This window comes from Haliotis rubra, unplaced genomic scaffold (assembly GCF_003918875.1).
Source record: "Haliotis rubra isolate DU_JTF1 unplaced genomic scaffold, ASM391887v1 Scf642, whole genome shotgun sequence".
NCBI classification, from domain to species: Eukaryota; Metazoa; Mollusca; class Gastropoda; order Lepetellida; family Haliotidae; genus Haliotis; species Haliotis rubra.
The window spans coordinates 352999-378130 of record NW_025767349.1 but is presented as its reverse complement, the minus strand read 5'-3'; the positions used below and the strand labels follow the sequence as shown (position 1 = coordinate 378130).

The 25132-nt window shown below is 41.3% G+C and overlaps 1 protein-coding gene across 1 annotated transcript in view; it reads right to left on the bottom strand.

Moving 5' to 3' along the window:
- The window catches only part of LOC124256887 (laminin subunit gamma-1-like), a 99484-nt gene that overhangs the window by 7793 nt on the left and 66559 nt on the right, over nt 1-25132 (bottom strand). Inside the window, 18 exon segments of the mRNA XM_046690857.1 lie at nt 1588-1787; nt 2468-2582; nt 3285-3407; nt 3902-4076; nt 5116-5253; nt 8741-9050; nt 9685-9876; nt 10476-10613; nt 12083-12235; nt 12845-12988; nt 13187-13299; nt 14154-14283; nt 15043-15225; nt 15423-15650; nt 17526-17831; nt 18195-18317; nt 19790-19926; nt 20323-20430. Coding sequence (XP_046546813.1) covers nt 1588-1787; nt 2468-2582; nt 3285-3407; nt 3902-4076; nt 5116-5253; nt 8741-9050; nt 9685-9876; nt 10476-10613; nt 12083-12235; nt 12845-12988; nt 13187-13299; nt 14154-14283; nt 15043-15225; nt 15423-15650; nt 17526-17831; nt 18195-18317; nt 19790-19926; nt 20323-20430 — 3016 coding nt within the window.

Here is a 25132-nt window from a genome sequence, read left to right as displayed (position 1 = left end):
ACCATAAACATGGTTTTCATAGCACCAATCAACCATTCTGCAAATCATGGAGCGAAGTCATTGACAAGTACACAACACCTGTCAATAGCAGGTATGGGTTCCACAAGATGCAATGACACACTGAAACCTAGGGTCCATGCTTACAATAAGCTTAGATACTGAAACCAAATTTGACCCCACATCATAGTTTTCTGTTGAATTCATGATTTGATCCTTAGCAAAGTGTGAATAGTATATATATCTCTGCACGAGCAATCTCCTTCATTCATATCAGCCTATGTCCCGGCAGATGAACTAAGGTCTCAACAACAGAACCTACTGACAGTGCCACAATACAAACTCAAGTGCTTTGGTCAGAGATCTTTTGAACATTATGCCCCCTACATGTGGAACTTACTTCCCCAAGACCTTAAACTTTCTTCAACGTTTGAGTCATTCAAAGCGAGCCTCAAAATCTTTCCGCCAGTTCTGTGAATCATAATAACTTTGTCATCATCCCTACCCATGTACTTTTTAATTGTTGCGTCTTGAGCATGCTACAAGCGGGAAATGAGCGCATTATAAATGTGCACTATTCTTATTATTAGCTTCCTGTTGGGAAATGAGATGAGAGAATTAATGGATGGGTATCCCTGGCTTCCTGTTGAAAACTAGAAGGAAGTCCAAATCTGTGTCATCTCCAAAATCCCATCATTGCATACTGATAGCCACCACAAGACCAAGCTGTTATTCTATACTGAGCAACAAAGTTTGGAGGATATGTTTTAAATTGTTCCCTAAATTTTTATATTCGTAAACATCATTCAGTTTTAAAGTCTAATGTCAGATCAATGTCAAAGCTGTATAACAACTGGCTCAGTGAAACACAGAAACTCCACCAAAATCCCATTTGATTATGATGACACATGATCACACAAATGGTTTCAATGACCCAATTCTGTAGTCTGTCTGACCTTCCTCAGTATACTATAATCGTTCAAAATTATATACTTTTAGAGGCATTAGTCTGCTAATACCCATGATAGTAATACCTTGCTTCGATACCAGGTGGAATCTGCTCTGGATTACCACTGGGTGACAGGCATGGGGTACTGGAATTTATTCTAATCTGAATTCCTACTAGGACAAAAATGTAATTTTCTGACTAAAATTGATATTTTATATTTATCCTGACTCATGCTAAATGCTTGTCTCCTTCTTCTTCTTCAACTTCAAGGGATTTCAAGTGTTCCACTATCATTCGCAAGAAGGAGACAAGCATTTAATTAGCATGAGTCAGGATAAGGACTGACTGAGTTTGGTTTTACGCCGCTTTTAGCAATATTCCAGCAACATCACGGCAGGGGACACCAGAAATGGGCTTCACACATTGTGCCCATGTGGGGATTCGAACCCGGGTCTTCGGCGTGAAGAGCGAACGCTTTAACCATTAGGCTATCCCTGCGCCCCTCAAGATAAGGAAAAATACATAGTTTACTGTACACTTCTTCCTGACCCATTATGCATGCATGAGGTGCTTGAGACCTATTCTGCCCTGGAATCTCAATACAGTCACTGGCTTTGGCCAAACAAATGTATGGTCCTTACTTCATTAGCAGTCAGGGCTGTGTCCTGAGCCTGCTTGGCCAGATCAAAAGCCTTGTTGGCATCATCACTGGCACCACTGAGAGCATTTCTTGCCTCCTGGGTTGTCCTCTCAGCTTGGTCGATGGTGCCTTCGATCTGGGGCACTTTCTTCAGAGCCTCATCAGCCTTGTCTTTGTTGCCCTTCACCAGATCCTCAAAACCTACACAGAAATCATGAGACAATGTTTGAACAATCGGATCAAGAATAGGAATGAAGAATCAATTCATAATTCATAGTTAAATTCATCACAAGTAAATCTTCCTGCCTGTCTTCATCTACAGTTACCATCTATATCTATCACAAGCTGTGCCCCATCACCATCTACATCTTCCCCATCACCATCTGCCCTGTGCTTCATCTACAGGGTGCCCCATCACCATCTATAGGCATCCCTAGCTGCCCCATCACCACATACAGGGAACCCTACCTGCCCCATCACCATCTACAGGCATCCCTACCTGCCCCATCACCATCTACAAGGAACCCTACCTACCCCATCACCATATACAGGCATCCCTACCTACCCCATCACCATATACAGGGAACCCTACCTGCCCCATCACCATATACAGGCATCCCTACCTACCCCATACCTACCCCATCACCATATACAGGCAACCCTACCTACCCCATCACCTATACAGGGATCTCTACCTACCCCATCACCATATACAGGCATCCCTACCTGCCCCATCACCATCAACAGGCATCCCTACCTACCCCATCACCATCTACAGGCATCTCTACCTGCCCCATCACCATCTACAGGCATCTCTACCTGCCCCATCACCATCTACAGGCATCTCTACCTACCCCATCACCATCTACAGAGAACCCTACCTGCCAGAGTCTGGTATGTCTCATTGGCCTCCTTCAGTGTCTTCTCTCCCATCTCCACAGCATCACGAGCCTTGGCACGAGCACTGTCAACCTCTGCCAGCAGCTCATCAGTTCTCTGAGGGAAGACAACATCAGTAAGTGGAATGTGCAGGGCACTTGATCTTAGCATACTAATTGCTCCATACACTCAACAGAACACTGGCATCAGACAGTCTTAACGTAAAGCAATGCAGTAGAAAACTCTGTGCCATTACTGGTCCTGTTATCAGAGAACTAGAGGTGAAGTGAAATTGGGTTTAACGTCGTGCTTGAGACTTTTTCGCTCATATGACGATGTGCATGCGTGTGTATGTGTATGTGCGGCTGCTTGTACTAGCCCAGCTGGTTTTATAGTGCTAGCCCACTGAGAGCGCCGAGCGCCGAGCACCAGGCAGGGACCAACGAGTACCATATTTTAACATGTTTTAGTATGACGCGGTTGGGGATTGAACCCGCGACCTTCCGCTCTCTGGGCAGACACTCTAACCACTACACCACGGAGGCATTCTAGAAGTTGGTGGTCTAGAGATGACAAAACTTTATGGATGATCAACTTCTTTATTTTCACAATAGCCACATCTTGGTACAGCTTCTCATGACGACTGAGGACTGGAATGAGATCAGTCTTGAAGTCTTGAGTGATTTCACGGACAAGACGCTGAAAACGGTATAGTAAAATGTCGCTATTGTGAAAATAGAGAAGTTGATCTTCCATAAAATTTTGGTCATCTCTACACCACCAACTTCTAGAATGCCTCTCAAACAAATTACTGTGTACCTGTTGCAGATGGATTCCCATGTTGAGTTTGTCTTCAGCCTTCATCTTTCCATCAGTCACCTCTGCCATCAGGTCTGCGTTTTGCTCAAGCAGTCTCTCCGCTTCCTCCTTGATCAGATTGGCCTGTGGTATAAATAGAGGCATGATTAACAATGAACAAACAAACGAACGAGTTTGGTTTTACGCCACTTTAAGCATCAATACCGAAACGTCGCGTCAATTGCAAGTAAGAAGTTGTCAATCCATAAAAAACATTCCTGTTCATCATACCAGCTTCGAAATGTCTCTCAAAGAAGTTAATGAACGAAAAGATTAGTTTTATGTCACTTTTAGCAATATCATAGTGGGCGACCCCAGAAATGGGCTTCAAACATTATATCCATGTGGGGAATCAAACCCGGATCTTTGTCATGAAGAGCGAACGCTTTAACCACTAGGCTAGCCCACTGCCCCCATCACACAATGAATGTGTCAAGACACATTTGAATCTCTCAGCATCTTTCAGTGTCTGAGTGGCCTACACTTGATCGGAACAACTAATAACCTATCGCCTCTTTCAGAAAATTGTTTGGTGAAAGTAAACCAACTATTATGCTTGGACAGTATTGCCTCCATACCTGAATCTTAATGTTAGCAGCATCAGTGAGAAGCTTCTCCACATCCACACTTGGCACACGCTGCTGGGATTCTGTAAACAGACCCAGAGCCTCATCTTGGGCCTTCTCCGCCAGTTCCGATGCCTTCTCCGCCAGCTGCCGTGTTTGCTCATACAGGCGGTCGGCATTGTTGTATCTGCAACACACAGGACACAAGCGTCACGTACAGGCAGACTTCAGACACAAAACACAAGAAAGACATACATACCATACTTACAAGCAGGCCAAAGATCCCAGTATTTCTCATAAGAGGCCACATCCTTTCATGAGCTTTGAGGAACAGAGAAATTACTAACACAAAGTTGGCCAATCAGAAAGTAACTTTCTCAAGTTTGAGGCAGTAGCTTAATATATGCAACTTCCATTTCGGACTAAATTTTGACTTGTTTTTGGACAAAATTTGAATAGACCAATCAGAAAATGAAAAGTTACAATGCCAAATAGATGGTCCAGATTGTATGGCATTACTAGCATGAGCGAGTGAGTTTTATGCCGCTTTTAGCAATATTTCAGCAATATCATGGCAGGGGACACCAGAAATGGGCTTCACACATTGTACCCATGTGCGAAATCAAACCTGGGTCTTTGGTTTCTAGCATGAGAGGCAGATGATGTCTGGCATTCAGTATCAGTTGTTCAGCCTACACGTTCTGTTTGGAATGCCATGGGTGAACCTTTTCAATGATGCACAATTAGGCAAAACATCTGGGCTTTCACTGTCAGGGTCTCATACACAATAATTAGATTGATGAATGATCATTCAGGTATAGGATGTCTTCAGATCATTAGATCTTTTACCAACACAAGTAACAAATAAAAGCTGACAAATCTGCAAAGTTTTCTATTATGCAACACCTGTCAATTTCGACATATTTCTGCCAAGTGGTATAATTCATCATCAAGAGAGATGATCCAAAGATCAGGATAGTTAAAGTGAGTGAGTGAGTGAGTTAAAATTTAAAGTCACTTTGGCAATATTTCAGCCATATCGTGACTAAAACAACATATATATTAACAATAATTAAAGATAGAAAAAAATATAAAATCCTGTCAACGAAGGATAGTAAAACAACTAGAATATCACAGATATAAATGTAAAACTAGTAATTAAATCTAAAACATTTTAACTATAGAGTCCAACAAGGATAGTTAAAGATATGAGATGTAAAACTCACTCTGAGTTGAGCCTCTGTATGTCCCTTGCAGTCTGTCCTGGCATACTTAAGGCCATTTGGGCAAGCCGCAGGGCTTCACGAGACGTGTTGAGGGCATCGTCAGCAACAGCAACTATACGATCAGCTTCAGCCATTTGTCTAGAAGTGAAAACAGAAATTAGATGAGAATGTCTTCAACTACATGGTGTTCATGCAGTAGCTTTAATCTATTTCAAAATATTTCAGTTCAGCAGATTTTGTTTGAATTTTGATAAGCTGCAATAACCAATATTCCAGCAGACTGAAAATAATCAAGTGATTAAACCAGTCAAATAAATATGCACTATCAGTGTGGTGAGTTCTGCTTACAATAGTTTGACCTTACAGCTGTCTGAACCCACCTCTTGGATGTTGACTTCAACAATTGTATGACCTTACAGCTGTCTGAACTCACCTCTTGGATGTTGACTTCAACAATTGTATGACCTTACAGCTGTCTGAACTCACTTTTCTGATGCTGTCTTACAGTCTGTCTGAACTCAGCTCACTCTCTTGATGTTCAACAATAGTATGACCATACAGCTGTCTGAACTCACCTCTCTGATGTTGACTTCAACAATAGTATGACCTTACAGCTGTCTGAACAGACTGTATGACCTTACAGCTGAACTCACCTCTTGGATGTTGACTTCAACAATTGTATGACCTTACAGCTGTCTGAACTCACTTTTCTGATGTTGACTTCAACAATTGTATGACCTTACAGCTGTCTGAACTCACCTCTCTGATGTCTTCAACAATAGTATGACCATACAGCTGTCTGAACTCACCTCTCTGATGTTGACTTCAACAATAGTATGACCTTACAGCTGTCTGAACTCACCTCTCTGATGTTGACTTCAACAATAGTATGACCTTACAATGTCTGAACTCACCTACCTCTGACCAATACAGCTGTCTGAACTCACCTCTCTGATGTTGACTTCAACAATAGTATGACCTTACAGCTGTCTGAACTCACCTCTCTGATGTTGACTTCAACAATGTTGAGTATGACCATACAGCTGTCTGAACTCACCTCTCTGATGTTGACTTCAACAATAGTATGACCATACAGCTGTCTGAACTCACCTCTCTGATGTTGACTTCAACAATAGTATGACCTTACAGCTGTCTGAACTCACCTCTCTGATGTTGACTTCAACAATAGTATGACCATACAGCTGTCTGAACTCACCTCTCTGATGTTGACTTCAACAATAGTATGACCATACAGCTGTCTGAACTCACCTCTCTGATGTTGACTTCAACAATAGTATGACCATACAGCTGTCTGAACTCACCTCTCTGATGTTGACTTCAACAATAGTATGACCATACAGCTGTCTGAACTCACCTCTCTGATGTTGACTGCAACAATAGTGATGACCATACAGCTGTCTGAACTCACCTCTCTGATGTTGACTTCAACAATAGTATGACCATACAGCTGTCTGAACTCACCTCTCTGATGTTGACTTCAACAATAGTTTGACCTTACAGCTGTCTGAACTCACCTCTCTGATGTTGACTTCAACAATAGTATGACCATACAGCTGTCTGAACTCACCTCTCTGATGTTGACTTCAACAATAGTATGACCTTACAGCTGTCTGAACTCACCTCTCTGATGTTGACTTCAACAATAGTATGACCATACAGCTGTCTGAACTCACCTCTCTGATGTTGACTTCAACAATAGTATGACCATACAGCTGTCTGAACTCACCTCTCTGATGTTGACTTCAACAATAGTATGACCATACAGCTGTCTGAACTCACCTCTCTGATGTTGACTTCAACAATAGTATGACCATACAGCTGTCTGAACTCACCTCTCTGATGTTGTCTTCAATGGTATAACCTTAATAACTCACCTCTCTGATGTTGACTTCAACAATGGTATGACCATACAGCTGTCTGAACTCACCTCTCTGATGTTGACTTCAACAATAGTATGACCTTACAGCTGTCTGAACTCACCTCTCTGATGTTGACTTCAACAATAGTATGACCTTACAGCTGTCTGAACTCACCTCTCTGATGTTGACTTCAACAATAGTATGACCATACAGCTGTCTGAACTCACCTCTCTGATGTTGACTTCAACAATAGTATGACCATACAGCTGTCTGAACTCACCTCTCTGATGTTGACTTCAACAATAGTATGACCATACAGCTGTCTGAACTCACCTCTCTGATGTTGACTTCAACAATAGTATGACCATACAGCTGTCTGAACTCACCTCTCTGATGTTGACTTCAACAATAGTATGACCATACAGCTGTCTGAACTCACCTCTCTGATGTTGACTTCAACAATAGTATGACCATACAGCTGTCTGAACTCACCTCTCTGATGTTGACTTCAACAATAGTATGACCATACAGCTGTCTGAACTCACCTCTCTGATGTTGACTTCAACAATAGTATGACCATACAGCTGTCTGAACTCACCTCTCTGATGTTGACTTCAACAATAGTATGACCATACAGCTGTCTGAACTCACCTCTCTGATGTTGACTTCAACAATAGTATGACCATACAGCTGTCTGAACTCACCTCTCTGATGTTGACTTCAACAATAGTATGACCATACAGCTGTCTGAACTCACCTCTCTGATGTTGACTTCAACAATAGTATGACCATACAGCTGTCTGAACTCACCTCTCTGATGTTGACTTCAACAATAGTATGACCATACAGCTGTCTGAACTCACCTCTCTGATGTTGACTTCAACAATAGTATGACCATACAGCTGTCTGAACTCACCTCTCTGATGTTGACTTCAACAATAGTATGACCATACAGCTGTCTGAACTCACCTCTCTGATGTTGACTTCAACAATAGTATGACCTTACAGCTGTCTGAACTCACCTCTCTGATGTTGACTTCAACAATAGTATGACCTTACAGCTGTCTGAACTCACCTCTCTGATGTTGACTTCAACAATAGTATGACCTTACAGCTGTCTGAACTCACCTCTCTGATGTTGACTTCAACAATAGTATGACCATACAGCTGTCTGAACTCACCTCTCTGATGTTGACTTCAACAATAGTATGACCATACAGCTGTCTGAACTCTCCTCTGATGTTGACTTCAACAATCGTGTGATGACCTACAGCTGTCTGAACTCACCTCTCTGATGTTGACTTCAACAATCGTATGACCTTACAGCTGTCCGAGTGAGTGAGTGTAGTTTAGTTTTAGCAATATTCCAGCTATATGGCAGCGGTCTGTAAATAATCGGGTCTGGTCCAGACAATCCAGTGATCAACAGCATGAGCATCGATCTGCGCAACTGGGAACCGATGACATGGGCCAACAAAGTCAGCGAATCTGACCACCCGATCCTGTTACTCGCTTCTTACGACAAGCATGGGTTACTGAAGATCAATATTCTAATCCCAAGCTTCACGGGTCTACAGCTGTCTGAACTCTCCTCTCTGATGTCTTCAACAATAGTATGACCTTACAGCTGTCTGAACTCTCCTCTCAGAACCTGCATACAGCAATAGTATGACCTAACAGTTGTCTAACCTCTCCTCTGAGGGTCTGTTTACAAGAAAGCCATTAACTCTGCCATCTGAACTCACCTCTCAGACTCTAACTTCGCTCTGTTTGCAATTTCTGTCATTTGTTCTGACTGCCTCCCAAAGCGCGCAAGCGCCTGGAGTGCCCGGTCCAGAGCTAGCCGACCTTCTCTGTCGATGTAGTCCTCGGCAGCCTTCAGTGATATCTCGGCACGTTCAATTGCCTGCTCTGCCTGCCTTAGGTCATGCTCAGTCTCCATGGAGACTTGACTCGCAGATGAGATGCTTCTACCGATCTGACCAGTCTTGTAGATAACTTCACCGAGAGACTTGCGGAGCTCCTGGAGTTGTCTCCCCACTGAACCATCAGGAGCTGGGAAAGGTAACAAAATTCTTCTGAGCTACGATTCCATGCTTGTATCATGGCATCAAATCATGGCTGAGTGAGTGAGTGAGTTTGTTTAATGGCATAATTCTGTTTCCATTCCTTCCATGATTCTGCCCTCATTCTGATCAGGTTATCTGCCTTTACATATCATGACCTATTTCTCTTCCAAGGTTATGCTACACAAAACTAGAACGTATAGTTCGACAAGCAGTTTTCCTTGGGAGTCCTCGGGGCTGATTACCTCCCTTTATATCGTCATGTTTCTATTGCCTCCTATGATAGGATCCAACTGTAAGCTATCGAGTGAGAATGGTTTTATGCCGCTTTTAGCAATATTCCAGTAATATCACAGCGGGGGACACTAGAAATGGGATTCACACAATGTACCCATTTGGGGAATCAAACCTGGGTCTTCTGTGTGACGCTTTTACCACTAGGCTACACCACCGCTCCCTTAGCAGTCCAAGGACAATGAATATATCTTGATGATGGAATACCACAGTTACAGTCCCACATACATATGGTATTGGAATCTAATGACCCTTGATATCAGCCATTTGAAATCCTCCTGCAAATGGACAGTTATTCTGTAATCCATGCTTACAAAAAAGATACTCACTTGATGCTCCCCGTGCTTCGTCAAGGAGAACATTGACAGTCTTGTTGACTTCTCCCATGACGCTGATGAATTTTGTGTCATTAAAAAGGCTTGGGTTGTTGCCGATGTTGTTGATGAGGTTGGTGAGGTCTCGCAGTTTGGCACGGTGGATGTTGACTTGGTCCTGCACCAGGTCGTAGCATGCCGGACAATCTGCAGGAGTGAGTGAGTGAGTGAGTGAGTATGGTTTTTAGCTTTCTAGCAATATCATGGTGGGGAAACACCAAAAACGAGTTTCACACATAGAACCCATGTGGGGAATCGAGCCCGGATCTTCCGCAAGACGAGTGAATGCTTTAACCACTAGGCTACCCAACCGCCCCTGACAATCTGCAGGAACAGTAAGATGGTGAATATAAGGGTTTATTGAATGGGTGACTGAGGTTTTAGGCAGCTTTTGGCAATATTTCCGCAATATCATGACAGGAACACTAGCTTTGGGGAATCAAAACAAACTCCTGATTGTGTTGAGTTAATTATGTAAACAACAGGCTAACTCAGTTGCCTGAAAATCTTGAGGAAATTATTGGAAATGAATAAACTATGATATACCTGTACATCTACGCAGGTGAAAACTATTAATCAATACCATTTTTCTTTTCTTAAAAAGTTTCTAGGTCACATTGTATTATAAACAGACAGAGAAAATATTCTTTCTCTAGACCAAGATGCCTACAAATATTCTTCGGTTTAAGGTATTTGACAACTCCTTGATTTTAAAATTCAGTTTCACACGAAACAGCATGACGTACCTATACATCCAGCAGAGATGTTGAACTTGTTCTCCATACAGCGGTCACATCGACGTCCACCTACGTTGGTACGACATGGGCAGTTGCCATACTCGTCGCACTGTAAGTCCAAGGAACCAACTGGGTCACAGTTACATGCTGCAACACATAGCAGGAACACATCAATACCCAGACCAAGCAGTCACAACACCACAAATGTCCTTAGACATCTTTTCTTCACATAGGGGCGAGGTGAAATGGCGATTTATCATCCAAAATTGTATTCTACTGGAGATAATGCTTGTGTGAGATCAAACGATATCTCCTAGATTTTGTACAATGCCCTGACATCATCAATTACATGACTCACAATGCTATGACGCCAAAAACGTGATGTCACAATGCTATGACATTGCTGCACTGCAATTCTCATGGTAGTACCGTGTTCAGAGATGTACATATTTCATTGAAAACTAATGAAGAGTGATTTTTGATGATAAATAGAATCTCACCCTCATGTCTCCAGATATCAAATATATCAACACTCATTGATAAAAGTAAAATAATTTGTGTTGATAAAATTGATATCAGGAGACACTTGGGCGAGATTCTCTATATAGAGTGTGGGTGTCTGCTCGCACACACATATGTATATACGGATCTATACTATTGCAATAGTTTTATCTCCTTGAATTGTCTCATTTGAAGACACTTTCCAAATGAATGTATAGTTCATATGAAATAAAAAGTAGTTGAAGTAGTTTCAGCCTCTTTTAATAACTGACAAGAAACTTGAACCCAGATCATGTAAACAGTTAAAACAAACTCAATGAAGCTGCAAGTCTGCACTCAAAGTGAATGAACCTGGTACTTCCAGTATTTTGTGCTACGCATTTATCAACGGAAGTCAATTACTAAATTATCGATAGTCACACACTCTATTGATGCATCGATAGTTTTTCGTTTCTACCATTGATTAATTGCTATCAGAGACTCAACTATTGCAATCCATTGATAGTTTGATGCATCGTTACAGCCCTAGTTTTAACTCACTTAGATACCAAGCCTGAGAGGCTCTATCAACTCGACTAGGGATGCAGTATATATATTGCAGATTTCTTCATGCTCCTTTTCCAAGTCAGCAGATATGCTCAAGGCGCAACAATGACAGATTAAAAGAGTCTCCCACATTTATACAGCAATATGTACACGTCCAAATAGAGTTCCTAATAATACATTGAAAACAGGTATGTTTTGAGTCCTGACTTAAATGTGGCAATACTATCAGAAACTTTCGATCGAAAGGCAGCGTTTGTTTGAGTAAGGAGTAAGCAGGTCAGAGAGATATGGGGGAGCAAGTCCGTGACGGTCCATGTAGGTCAAGCAGAGGATTTTGTAGCCGCTTCTTGCCTTGATGGGGAGCCAGTGTAACGGTTTAAGAACAGGTGTGATGTGGCCATGTTTGGGAATCCGACTGATAATACGTGTGGCCGTGTTCTGCACCTTCTTTTACTTATCCAATAGCCTCCGACTGCAGTAATGTTCATAGAGCAAAACATTACAAACAAAAGAATATTTTTAGGTTGATTTATTTGTGTATGTTGTGACCCAGAGTTATCTGCCCTTACCTTGACATCCCGCCCTTGAGAAGCCGTAGAAGAATCGCTGACAGGTGTCACAACGGCGCCCAGTGACACCAGGCTTACATTCACACTGTCCTGCCTTGAGTTGACAGGTGAAGTTTAGTGATCCAATCTGGTCACAGTCACACGCCTCACAACCTGGAAACACACAGCGTGAGTGGAGGGGGACAGGAAACCAGGATACATGAGGTCTTACCTTAGACAAGTGAGTTTGTTCAACATTGCCTGTTGACCCAGTAGAAAATGGGTACCCGGTGAGATACGTCGCTCTTATTATCATTATTAACAGCAATAGGAAAACAACAGAGATTTATTACCAATGATGTCTCTTGAAAATTAATACTGAGGTTTTAAGTACAGTCAAAAACATTCGTGTTGAACTTTGGTCAGACAAACAGAGAGTTGTCTCGAAGTAAAAGTTTGATCCGTCCGTATTCCTTATTTCAGCATAATTCTGTGGTTGTGTGGAACCCTGGATAACCCAAAGTACTTACCAATCTGATAAAACGATTTTTAAGCGCTAAACAAGCTTTCTGGCTTAACTAGTGGATGATTTTGGTACAATATGCTACCGTACCGTCTGTATATTATCAACCATAAGTGATACAAGTCACCTTCCCAAAGCTAAAACATCAAGAAAAAAAGAAAATTTGAAATTTTCAACTCAAATTTGCGATTTTATTCTTCAGATATTTTATGCAGAATAGTGTCCGAAAACTTTCCTCCAATAACGCCTTTGTTCCTCACCTGTGCCACTGTCAAGATTCCAATAACCATCATCACACATGTCACAGCGCTGTCCGCGGACATTGGGGAGGCATGGACACTGGCCACTGTCGTCACACGTCAGCAGGCCGACCTGATTGGTGCCGTTTGAGTAGCAGCTGCAAGCTGGAGAAACGAAACAGTTGCTCGCCATCACCAGCATATAACAAACACTTGTGTACTACAAGAAAGTTTGATTTAGGGCAAATATTGTCATTTAAACAAACATTATACCACTTTACTTATTTCCTATGTCTGATTAAATAAGTATCGTCTTCAGTAATATTTCACTACAATCATCTAATAATTGATCTGAGAACTCACGCTGGCACTGTCCTTTTGGTTCAGCAATGGCATCACCATAGAAAGTGGGCAGGCACCTCTCACAGTAATAGCCAGCTGTGTTGTGGATGCACTTCAGACATTCTCCTGTTGTGCTGCAATATAAGTCACGGAAGAGACATAAAATATACACCTTGGATACTTTCCTGATGAGTGAGTGAGTATCGGTTTATGTCGCTTATAGCAATATTCCAGCAATATCACGGCAGGGGGACACCAGAAATGGGCTTCACATATTGTACCCATATGGGGAATCGAACCCGGGCCTTCAGCGTGACGAGCGAACGCTTTAACTACTAGGCTACCCCACTGCTCTACTTTCCTGATGAGAAAACACAAGCCAAAACATCATGTCAGTGTATAAGTAACAATGGGCTCAGTAACTGGTATGAAAACAGATGACACACAGCTTCAAGGTAACACTGATGTTGTGCTCATTTCAGAAGTTCCAACAAGCATTCACATCTACTGAGGTTTAAGGGAACAGTTGAATGATCGCTTACAAAACAACGTATGGTATGGATTTACAACTCCTTTAATATTTACAACACCACGTTTCTGGGCTAATTCTTGCCCCTTCATCAGGTGACTGACAGAATATGGTACAGGCAAAATATATAGTGTGTACAGGAATCCAGTGAGATAGTATTACAGACTGAGATGTACAGAGGTAAAGTGATGTGTTTTGATTGAGATTTACAGATGTTACCCTCTAACTTATAAATGCCCATCAAGCATTTGAGCACTTACAAGTTTGTTCTTTGAGAGGCATTTTTGAAGTTGTAAAGATGAAGGAAAACCAAGTTCTATGGATAGTCAACTTCTTTATTGCAATGAGTGCGAATTTTCGGCGTAGGTACTAACACCGTTATCAAGCAAGTGTGTTGTACCAACCCTTTTGCATTACAGTTTGGGAGGTTTAAAATGAACACCTTGTACTAATACTTACGCGTTACAGTTACCAACAGCATTGGGATCAATGTTGTCATTACAGAAGCATTTCTGGCAGGTTTTTCTGTCTCCATATTTCCCGGACGGGTCACCGAAGTAACCATCCAAACAGAGATCACATCGGTTTCCTGAAAGTAGGAGTGGGTGAATGATTGAGTTTTGTACTGCTTTAACAACACTCCAGCAATAATAAGACAAGAGACATCAGGAACAGGCTTGAAATGTGCTGCTTATTCATGGAATCAAACCCAGGGTTTCTGAGTGATCAGCTCACTTAACCACTGGGCCACCACATCTCCACTGAAGCTGAGGATCTTTTCGAGAAACTACGCCTCAATCATGACTCTTATTGCAACAAAACAATCGTATATCCATAATTATTTTAAAACTGACCAGGGCTCGATTTAGTGCTTTGTTACATGCACTGTTGCAACCCAATATTACAAAGTGCAACCTAGTTATTTGTCTAACTTGCACCAGGTGCAAGTCCATTTTAAGAAATTGATCAACAATAAATCTAACATTATAAGCATTACTATGTCAGCTCATGTTTCTTCTAAACTTTGAATAATTCAATAGCATATTTCTTTCATTAAATATTGAAATAAAAGCAGTGCAATTGGAATTTGGCTGGTGCAACTCGGTTTTATCTTAGGTTGCACCTGGTGCAAGTAGGATAACATCTCTTAAATCGAGCCCTGCTGACAAACTTTACAATACAGAGAATGATATCATGAACATAAATCACACAACTGGGTTACAATGACATTTAATCAACCAAGTAACCACGTAACCACTCAACATGAGTTTCCAGAATCCTCACAATTCAAAACGGTTTAACAGTCGAAAAAAAAGTGGGTTGCTGTTGATTGTGGAGGGACAGTTACCTCCATATCCTTCTGGGCACTCCGTACAGACAACATCACTGGGCAGCTCCACACAGGCCCCGCCTCCAGGACAAGGACATGGCTGACAGTCGTCTGAGGTTCCTTCACGTGCATTGCCATAGTAACCAGTCACACATCGGTCGCAGTAGTCCCCCTCCGTGTTGTGTTGACAGATACACCTCCCTGGAGAAGAAAAAATGATAGCGAAAGGTTTTCATCAATGAATACGACAATGGCTTTATTACTTATTGCTGTTGTGGGTTCAATGGACGCAACAGAAGGATGCAAGTGAGGGGGAATTTTTTTTGTAGAAATATCAATATCAGTGATAATACTCGAACAGCTCTCATATAAAATTATCGTCCAGGTGTCCAGCCTACCTGAGTTGACGTCGCAGTTGGTGGAGTGACCGTTACATTCACAGGGCACACACATAGCGAAGGGTCCTCCATTCATGGGATCTCGCTTGTAACCAGGAGCACACGACTCACAGAACTGGCCCACATAGCCCTCGGGGCACGTGCACTGCTCTACCCATGATGCCTCATCTCCAGCATTGAACCCACGGCGAGCGGTCTCCAACTTGATGTCGTCGATAAATCCAACACCTGTGTAACCGTACGATCATGACAATACTTCTTAGTATTACAAAAATAAAATTGACATTAAAGGGAATTCAAACACACACCTTTATAAAGGCAACAGTCTAGCCTGGGCAACATGGACTAGTTGTCTATATTATGAGAGTGCATCAGGAAGTGATACCTACACCAGTCAAACTACCCTGATGGTAATGGCTTCAGATAGTTTTGTTAGTGACTTTACACCTACCCTAGAGAGAACACCTTGATGGCAGTATCTTGTCTTAGAGATGTCCCTGCACCTACCCTTGAGAGTGTATCTGCCATTGATGTTGGACGCTGTAGATTGTATTATTGGTTACCCTGCACCTACCCTTGAGTGAGTGAGTGAGTTCAGTTTTACGCTACAGCAATATTCCAGCTATATGGCGGCGGTCTGTAAATAATCGAGTCTGGACCAGACAATCCACTGATCAACAGCATGAACATCGATCTGCTCAACTGGGAACCGATGACATGTGTTAACCAAGTCAGCGAGCCTGACAACCCGATCCTGTTAGTGGCCTCTTACGACAAGCATGGGTTACTGAAAATCAATATTCTAACCCGAACTTTCACAGGTAACCTACACTTGAGAGTGTATCTGCCATTGACGTTGGAGACTGTAGATTGTATTATTGGTGACCATGCACCTACTGTTAGTGGAATATGTGCCCCTGATCTTGATAGTCTTATTGATGACAACACCTACCCTCTTTGGTGTATGTGCCCCTGATCTTGATAGTCTTATTGATGACTACACCTACCCTCTGTAGTGTATGTGCCCTGATCTTGATAGTCTTATTGATGACTACACCTACCCTCTGTAGTGTATGTGCCCCTGATCTTGATAGTCTTATTGATGACTACACCTACCCTCTGTAGTGTATGTGCCCCTGATCTTGATAGTCTTATTGATGACTACACCTACCCTCTGTAGTGTATGTCCCCTGATCTTGATAGTCTTATTGATGACTACACCTACCCTCTGTAGTGTATGTGCCCCTGATCTTGATAGTCTTATTGATGACTACACCTACCCTCTGTAGTGTATGTGCCCTTGATAGTCTTATTGATGATACCCTCTGTAGTGTATTATCTTGATAGTCTTACACCTACACCTACCTCTGTAGTGTATGTGCCCCTGATCTTGATAGTCTTATTGATGACTACACTCTGTAGTGTACCCTCTGATCTTGATAGTCTATGTGCCACCTGATCTTGATAGTCTTATCTTGATAGTCTTACACCTACCCTCTGTAGTGTATGTGCCCCTGATCTTGATAGTCTTATTGATGACTACACCTACCCTCTGTAGTGTATGTGCCCTGATCTTGATAGTCTTATTGATGACTACACCTACCCTCTGTAGTGTATGTGCCCCTGATCTTGATAGTCTTATTGATGACTACACCTCACCCTCTTGATAGTCTTATGATGACCACCTACCCTCTGTATCCCTTGATAGTCTTATTGATGACTACACCTACCCTCTGTAGTGTATGTGCCCCTTGATAGTCTTATCTACACCTACCCTCTGTAGTGTATGTGCCCCTGATCTTGATAGTCTTATTGATGACTACACCTACCCTCTGTAGTGTATGTGCCCTGATCTTGATAGTCTTATTGATGACTACACCTACCCTCCGTAGTGTATGTGCCCCTGATCTTGATAGTCTTATTGATGAATACACCTACCCTCTGTAGTGTATGTGCCCCTGATCTTGATAGTCTTATTGATGAATACACCTACCCTCTGTAGTGTATGTGCCCCTGATCTTGATAGTCTTATTGATGAATACACCTACCCTCTGTAGTGTATGTGCCCCTGATCTTGATAGTCTTACTGATGACTACACCTACCCTCTGTAGTGTATGTGCCCCTGATCTTGATGGCTGTAAGGTTAGACAGGATGGCAATGAAGTCTTCGGACTTCAGTCTAGGAGACCACTGGTAGTCTGGATGCTCATGGAGACGGAATCGGTAAGTCTTGGCTACAAGACCAGGCATCCGATTTCCTGCTGCAAAGATTGGCCCTGAGACCTTCTGACCGGAGCCCTCTAGCACAACGTCGATGATGGAAGCCCTCGCTCCACTTTCATCCCCTACTCTCAGCGTGAATGTCAAGAACCTGTTGTAGCTGAAACGCTGATCTCCCAAATACTGAGCTGGAACAGGTAAAAAACAACTTGTTTATCTCTTTTATTCTTGTGTGCATAAAAGGCACAAACTATAAAAAAGGAACATCTACAGCTCATCTGAACTGACAAAATGTTTGAAGCAGATTTATTAACATCCAACTTGCTAAGGTCATGACCATGCTACCACAGGATCTCATCCGAATCAAGTCTCGCTAAGACTAAACCCAGTCGCTAAGACAATGATCGAGGACATCCAATGAAACATCGTCTCTGAACACCTGAAATGGGTTTACCACCGCGCAGGGAGTAAAACCTGAGCCTTTACCATAATGAGCTTACACTTTAACCACTAGGCTCCCCCACTGACCCAAGGTAAAGTGTGGCTCCTACCTGGAGCTGAGAAATACATGGAGTCAGTTCCTGGAGCCGACACTCCAAGGTTCTGTGTGAAAGCATTGTACTTAGTGGCCACTTCCTGGTTGCGGCGGTCGACAGCTATCCATCGCTGTTTGCCTGCAGAAAATATAATAAAAAGAAAATCATATTCAACATTCAACCACTGTCACCAGTTCTTGCAATTACAAGAAGTGTGCACTGGAATTCAATGTACTCCAGATTCACAAACAATTCCAGATTGAAAGGGAAATGTATCCTCCAGATCCAAGTGAGCAAGTTTAGAGTTACTAGTATGTTGTGAGCAGCATTTGACTGCTGTCACATACAGTCAGCTTAAGTTGGTAGAAACTTACAAAATGATACAGGTTCTTGTTATGTAGTTTAAACACATTTGGTACAGACTGACAAACCAAGGTTTAAAATCAGGGTTAATCCAGATAAATGATGGCAAGATCATTCAGGTCTGCCCAGTAAATTGTGGAGCCTTCGATTATTGGGGCTGCGCCCTCTACTAAGTGGATGCAGAAGTACACTGATGCCAGATTAACTGAAGCTTTATTCCAGATTCACAGTGAGTGAGTTGAACCTAACGTGAATACTACTAACTCTACACGTTCTACATCAACAGGCTCGTACTTCCTAACCAGAGCGCATATTGAGGGAGGACTGACTATAAACATGGACTGTGACATCATTAACAGTCCGACACAAATCATTGTAGAATTCGGTGCCTAATTGACTCTGACAGTGACTGATAAATGATCATGGACGCTACATTGACATTATAATTTGTGTTGGAGTATTCCATTGTTATTGTTCTGAATAAACAGTTTACTATTTTTTCTCATCATTTTTGACTGTCAATATTTACAGATGTGGTATATGATAAAAAGGTTATGACAGTTTTCCTTTTGCCAGTCATATCAGCCCTCGACTAACACTCCAGTAACAGATGATGTCAGCTTAACGTGGGAGGAAAGTCTGAACGATACAGGTTTCAGATTCCGTTATCCGGTATATACTAGACTTTGACCGGTACAAAGTTAGAATGTCCACTAATTTCAAAGGCTGTTGGTCATTGTGTCCGGCAAATTTTAAAATCAATTTTCTAATTACCTCTGTCAGGTTTGTTTCTCCTCGAAAAAGATTACATTTTCACAATGACATCGAGGTGTTGTCAAATAAAAAATTGCAGTTTTGGAAAACCCCAGGGTAAATATAGTGGCATTGACGCATTGCGATACCTTCTACATTTCTGATTGGTAGTTAGGGTGCAAGGTCCTGCGCACAATGAAAAGCGTGATCACTTGACTGGTAAAATTTACAAATGACCGGTATTTGAAATGCTAGCCGGTCACAATGTCCAGCTGTAAAAAATGCCAGCGGAAACACTGCCCATGTTCACAGGTATAGTGCAGACATACCTAGACACACAATGAGGCAACTCTGGGATTCAACCCATGATCATAGGTTTCAGTCGTCCCTAAGGGAAATAACTCTGTAAAGTGTGCATTAGATGTCGCCATAGATGCCCCAAGAATACAGATTACTGAAATAACTCACACAGACACACTGTCAGACACACTCACCAGTTTCAAAGTCAGTGGAAACATTTCTAGCGTAGTATCCTTGCGCTGACTGGCAGATGGAGGAATGGCCGTAACAGAAACAGGGAACACAGCCAAAAGGCTGGGAGTCACTTAAACCAAAGAACCCTGGTTTGCAGCTGAAATGTCAAAAGAAAATTAGAAATGATTATAGAATATATAGATATTTGGATGATGCTGTCACAGGATACGTCTTCTCCATTAACTGATTCTCAACATACGTGCATGGATTTATTCATTATCTGTTACATAATTCCTCAATTTTACATTGTGATCACAAATGATTTAAAGTGTCAAATGTAAAACCATAACTATCATCATCAACACCAATCGTCATCATTATTATCGTCATAATCATCATTATCATCATCATCATCCACCCTCATCATAACGGCGACTATGACCACCACCACCACAGTAGTCATCATCATTATTGTTAACAACATCATCATCGTCATCATCATCATCATCATCATCATCATCATCGTCATCGTCATCATCATCATCATCATCACCTGTCACATGTGCGTCCCTCTACGTTCTCCTTACAGGTACATTCTCCAGTGCGTGTGTCACAACGAGGCTCGTTGTTGTAGCTCCCGGATGGGTTACAAGAACATGGTCTACAACACAAAAAGTAGATATCTCTTAAATCAATCCATGACTTATATATTTCACAATTTGGGGTATCACACATACAAATGACCACCCTTACATGTTTGTTTATTACTTATGGGTCACACTCAATAATATTCCAGCTAAAACGGAGATCTGTCAACAATCAAGTCTGACCAGACAATCCTGTGAGTGAGTGAGTGAGTTTTGGTTTTATGCTGATTTTAACAACATTCCAGCAATATCACGGCAGAGGACACCAGAAATGGGGAATCAAACCCAGGTCTTCGGCATGACAAGCGAACGCTTTAACCACTAGGCTACCACCCCAAACCTGTGATTGAAACCATGAGCGTTGATCTAATTGGGATACGATGACATGCAACAACCAGCAAGACCAGCAACCCAACCCCTTTCTCACCTCCTTCAAAAAGGCTTGCACATTGCCAAGGTAACCCTTTTCAAAATGCAAAACCTTATACATTTCCACACATTCTACATAACTAGTTGAACATGACTGAATTCACATATTAATCCTTACAAACTGCAACGTGTGGAAAAGAGGTCTGGGTATATGACATCATCAGCTAAAAGTTTGGTCTTATGCCGCTTTTAGCAATATTTAGCAATATCACGGTGGGGGACACCAGAAATGGGCTTCACACATTCTACCTATGCGGTGATTCAAACCCGGGCCTAGGCGTGATGAGCCAATGCTTTAACCACTAGGCTACCCCACCGGCCCGTAGGTTTTGAAGTCTATGTGGAAAACACACATGGTTCTGTGTAGCAAACATTCTTTTGCTGCAATCAGCAATTCAGGATATGTCCTTATCACCACAGCATAAAAACAAACTCTGAATCGACCTATACATTCATTGGATGTCATTGGGCAGTGGGATAGCCAAATGGTTAAAGCGCTTGTTCATCACACCGAAGCCCCGGGTTTGATTCCCCACATGGGTACACTGTGTGAAGCCCATTTCTTGTGTCCACTGCTGTGAATATTACTAAAAGTGGCATTAAAATAAACTCACTCACTCCCTGATGTCAAGTTGGTCAACTATGTTTGTGCAAATGACCTCATCCTGAGGATAGAGTGATTAAGATGACTAGAGGAATTCCATGCACATCAATCCGCCCACAAGAAGGGGAATTAACCCTGAACCTCGTACAGGAGCCCCATTGTCTCCGCTAATACTTCCCCCCTGGAACGAAGGCGGACAGCAAAGGTCGCAGAGAACATGTCCTCGCATATTCTTGTGATCATTACAATGGCTGCTACACATTGTACAACAACATGGAAACCATTAACCTTTGCTGTGTAACCTTGCTTAAGAAGAGCTTTCGTAACGAAGTATTTTATCTTTCAAATGAAGTAAAGGTCACCTTGTGTTTGAGAAAACATTCCTGATCATAACAACAGCAGTTACATTTCCCACTGACATTTGAAAGAAAATAAAGCAGAAATGTTGCATACTTAAAATTAATACATTTATGGCATACCATTTTTGCTTGCAACTAATATTTCAGTATGACAGATAAAACCGGATTTATAGAAACAAATGTAACCATGTTATGTGGCATCAATTTAGCCACTTAAAAATATATTACAGCAATATCATTGTGGGGGACATATTGTGGATAATTCTCCCACTGAACTATGTGGAAATCAAACCTGGACCTTGAACATAATGAGAGAACACTTTAACCACTACCCTACCACCCCTCACAATGTCATGGTGGCTTAAGCAGTGACAGTGAGTGAGTGAGTGAGTGTGAGGTTAGTTTTATATTCCAGCAATATCATGGCGACGTAATACAATTAAACACCATAATTTTTTTGGGAATGATGGTTAATGTCTAGAAGATACAAAGAGTCATTGTTAAAGTGTTAACATTGTCACATGATAAAAATGTCTATGATCCAAAACAACAGTTCTTTTGATAGGTAGCAGTTAAACATTATTACTTGCCCTTGCAAAAAACAGGTATGTACTCAACATCTTATCAAAAGATTGTGTATATTTGATATTTATCTGAAACTGGATACTTGAATACATTCTTTGTTACAAGGAAAATGTGAAAATGCAGCTGTGGTTTTGTCTGACCTTTAGGAAGTGAGTCAGAAGAAATAGCATATCCATCTCAAGCAGGATGATTACTCAAACCTTAGCAGTGTAGTAGCCTAGTAGATAAAGTGATTGGTCATCAAGCTTAAGGCTCGAGTTTAATTCCCCACTTGAGTTTTACACTTCAAGCCCATATGTCACATCTCCTGCCCTTAAATTGCTGTAAATATTCCAAAAGTGGCATAAAACAACACTTGTGCTGCCTTGCAATTTGATAAGCGTTACCTCATTTGTTACCTATATATTTTTACATGTTACTGTTTCTTTGCCAACTCCATACTCAGCAGTATTCCTGCTGTATAATGGTGGTCCATAAATAATCCAGTCTGGACCAGACAATCCAGTGATTGACAATGTGAGCAGCAAACCATGCTATCATTTTACAATGACCAACAATAAGGGTTACCAAACCTGCCTACCAAATCCATATGGTCGGACTTAAGACCAGGATTAGCTGCTCGGGACAAATTCTAACCCGGGAATCCCTACTGAATCTGTAGCTGATACAGACAGGCAGAAGACGCTCAGAGACTGTCGATGCCACACATGACAGAGACGATGCGAACGTTTTTTATAGGCAGTTTGCCTTTGGAATCAGGCAGATGCATGAAAACATTCAATGTCATGGTACCAGTCATTCATATTTGGTAGACCCGTGAAGATTTGGTAACCCATGCATGTCGTAAGAGGGGACTAATGGGACCTGGTGGTCAGGTTTGTTGACTTGTCATCATATCCAAATTGTGTAATATCATGCTCATGCTGTTGATCAATGGATTGTCTGGTCTAGACTTGATTATTTACAGACCACCACCATATTGCTGGAATATTGCTGAGTGCAGCATTTAACAACAAACCAACCGATCATATTTGGTATGTTATCTATAATTTTGAAAGGCTTGTAACAACTCAGATTTAATTTTAGTTGCAGTTATCACATTTTACTGCAAAACGATTTCACTGTTCCAGTAACTTGAACCGTTCTTGCTACCAGTGCTAAATCAGCAATACTTGAAGCATTCATAAAATCTCCAACTCTGTTTCCTCAATTCATGATACATGTTAAGTGACTGAGTTTAGTTTTACACTGCTTTTAGCAATATTCCAGTAATATCATGGTGGGAGACACTAGAAATGGGCTTCACACATTGTGCCCATGTCAGGAATCGAACCAAGGCTTTTGTGTGAAGAGCGAACGCTTTAACCACTAGGCTACCCTACTGCCCCTTCTATTAAGGAACAGTATTGACTATGTCATCAACATTGTGCACAGTAAGCAGAATTTGAAGTTGCTAAATGACAGTCTTACATACTATTCTCTTACACCTACTAAGATGTACTGTCACACCTGGAGCTCATAAAATGTAACTCAACACTCAATGCTAAATGGTAACTGGCTTGACAACATTGATTGCCAGACTTTTAAATGGGTACTTTAAGGATTAACTGAGATAAGTGCCCTGAATTCAGTGAATGACTACTGATTCAAAAGATCTGTTTATACTTTGAAATATCTGAGAATAATGTAATTCAAAGGACAAGGTACGATAAAGGCCCTTATTGGCCCACAAAATTTCATGATATTCAAAACTCTACAACATGATCATTTTAGCATAAAAAATGCTGAATAAATTGTTGAAATTACCTCCATATGTTTTTTTTATATGTTTTAGTGCTCTTTTTTTCCTCTTTGAAGACCTCAAAGTTAACCTATTTTACAATATCTTCGAAAAACCTGCATTTTCATATTTTCAGAGTGATAAAAAAGTGTGAGCAAAAGCTTGACCCATCCCAATTTTTTCACCACACATGAAGTGTGTAAAGTAGAATGCACTCCTAAAAAATTGTGGTGGGTCACGCTTTTGCTCATATCAAAATGTTTAAAAAAGTACATTTTTTCTGTTGTATGAAATTGCCCCATACAACATCTCAAAAATAAACATTGGCGTAAAGTAATATCTCTGAAAACTATCCGTCACATTTACACAACTATACCATGATTCATTACTATTTTGAATGTTTTAGAGCACTAAAATGAACTTTTCAAACATGTTTATTAAAAAAATTCAATATCGTAAGGGACTCTCAAGGCTGATTACTTTGAGGTAAACAAGGGTAGTTTTTTGGAGACCCTGTTGATCACTGCTGGAAAAATAAGAAGACATCAGAAGATTTTTCAAAGTATGATCAGGCAGCATTCTAAAGGTGAGAATCTTTGTAATTATGCTAGAATTTTATCATATTTGTTCTATCATCTGTTTAGCAAACCCCTCTGTGTCACCTGTCACTGTCAAATAACACTGGCATTCCACTGGATGTAACTGTGTATAAACATACACATTTTAACAAAAATAATGTACCTTGATGTTTTCTAGGATATATCAGGCTACATTTAATATTGTTAGAATAAGAACATTGTATCAAGGTCTAGCAGATAATGAAAGGCAAGCAGACGTCAAGTGACACATTGTTGCAAAGTGTAATTATATAAGCTTAAAGTGACAAATAGTAACAGTAGAATCTGTAGCCTAGTGGTTACAGTGATGGCCTCTCAATTTTTTCTGTTATCAGACATTCA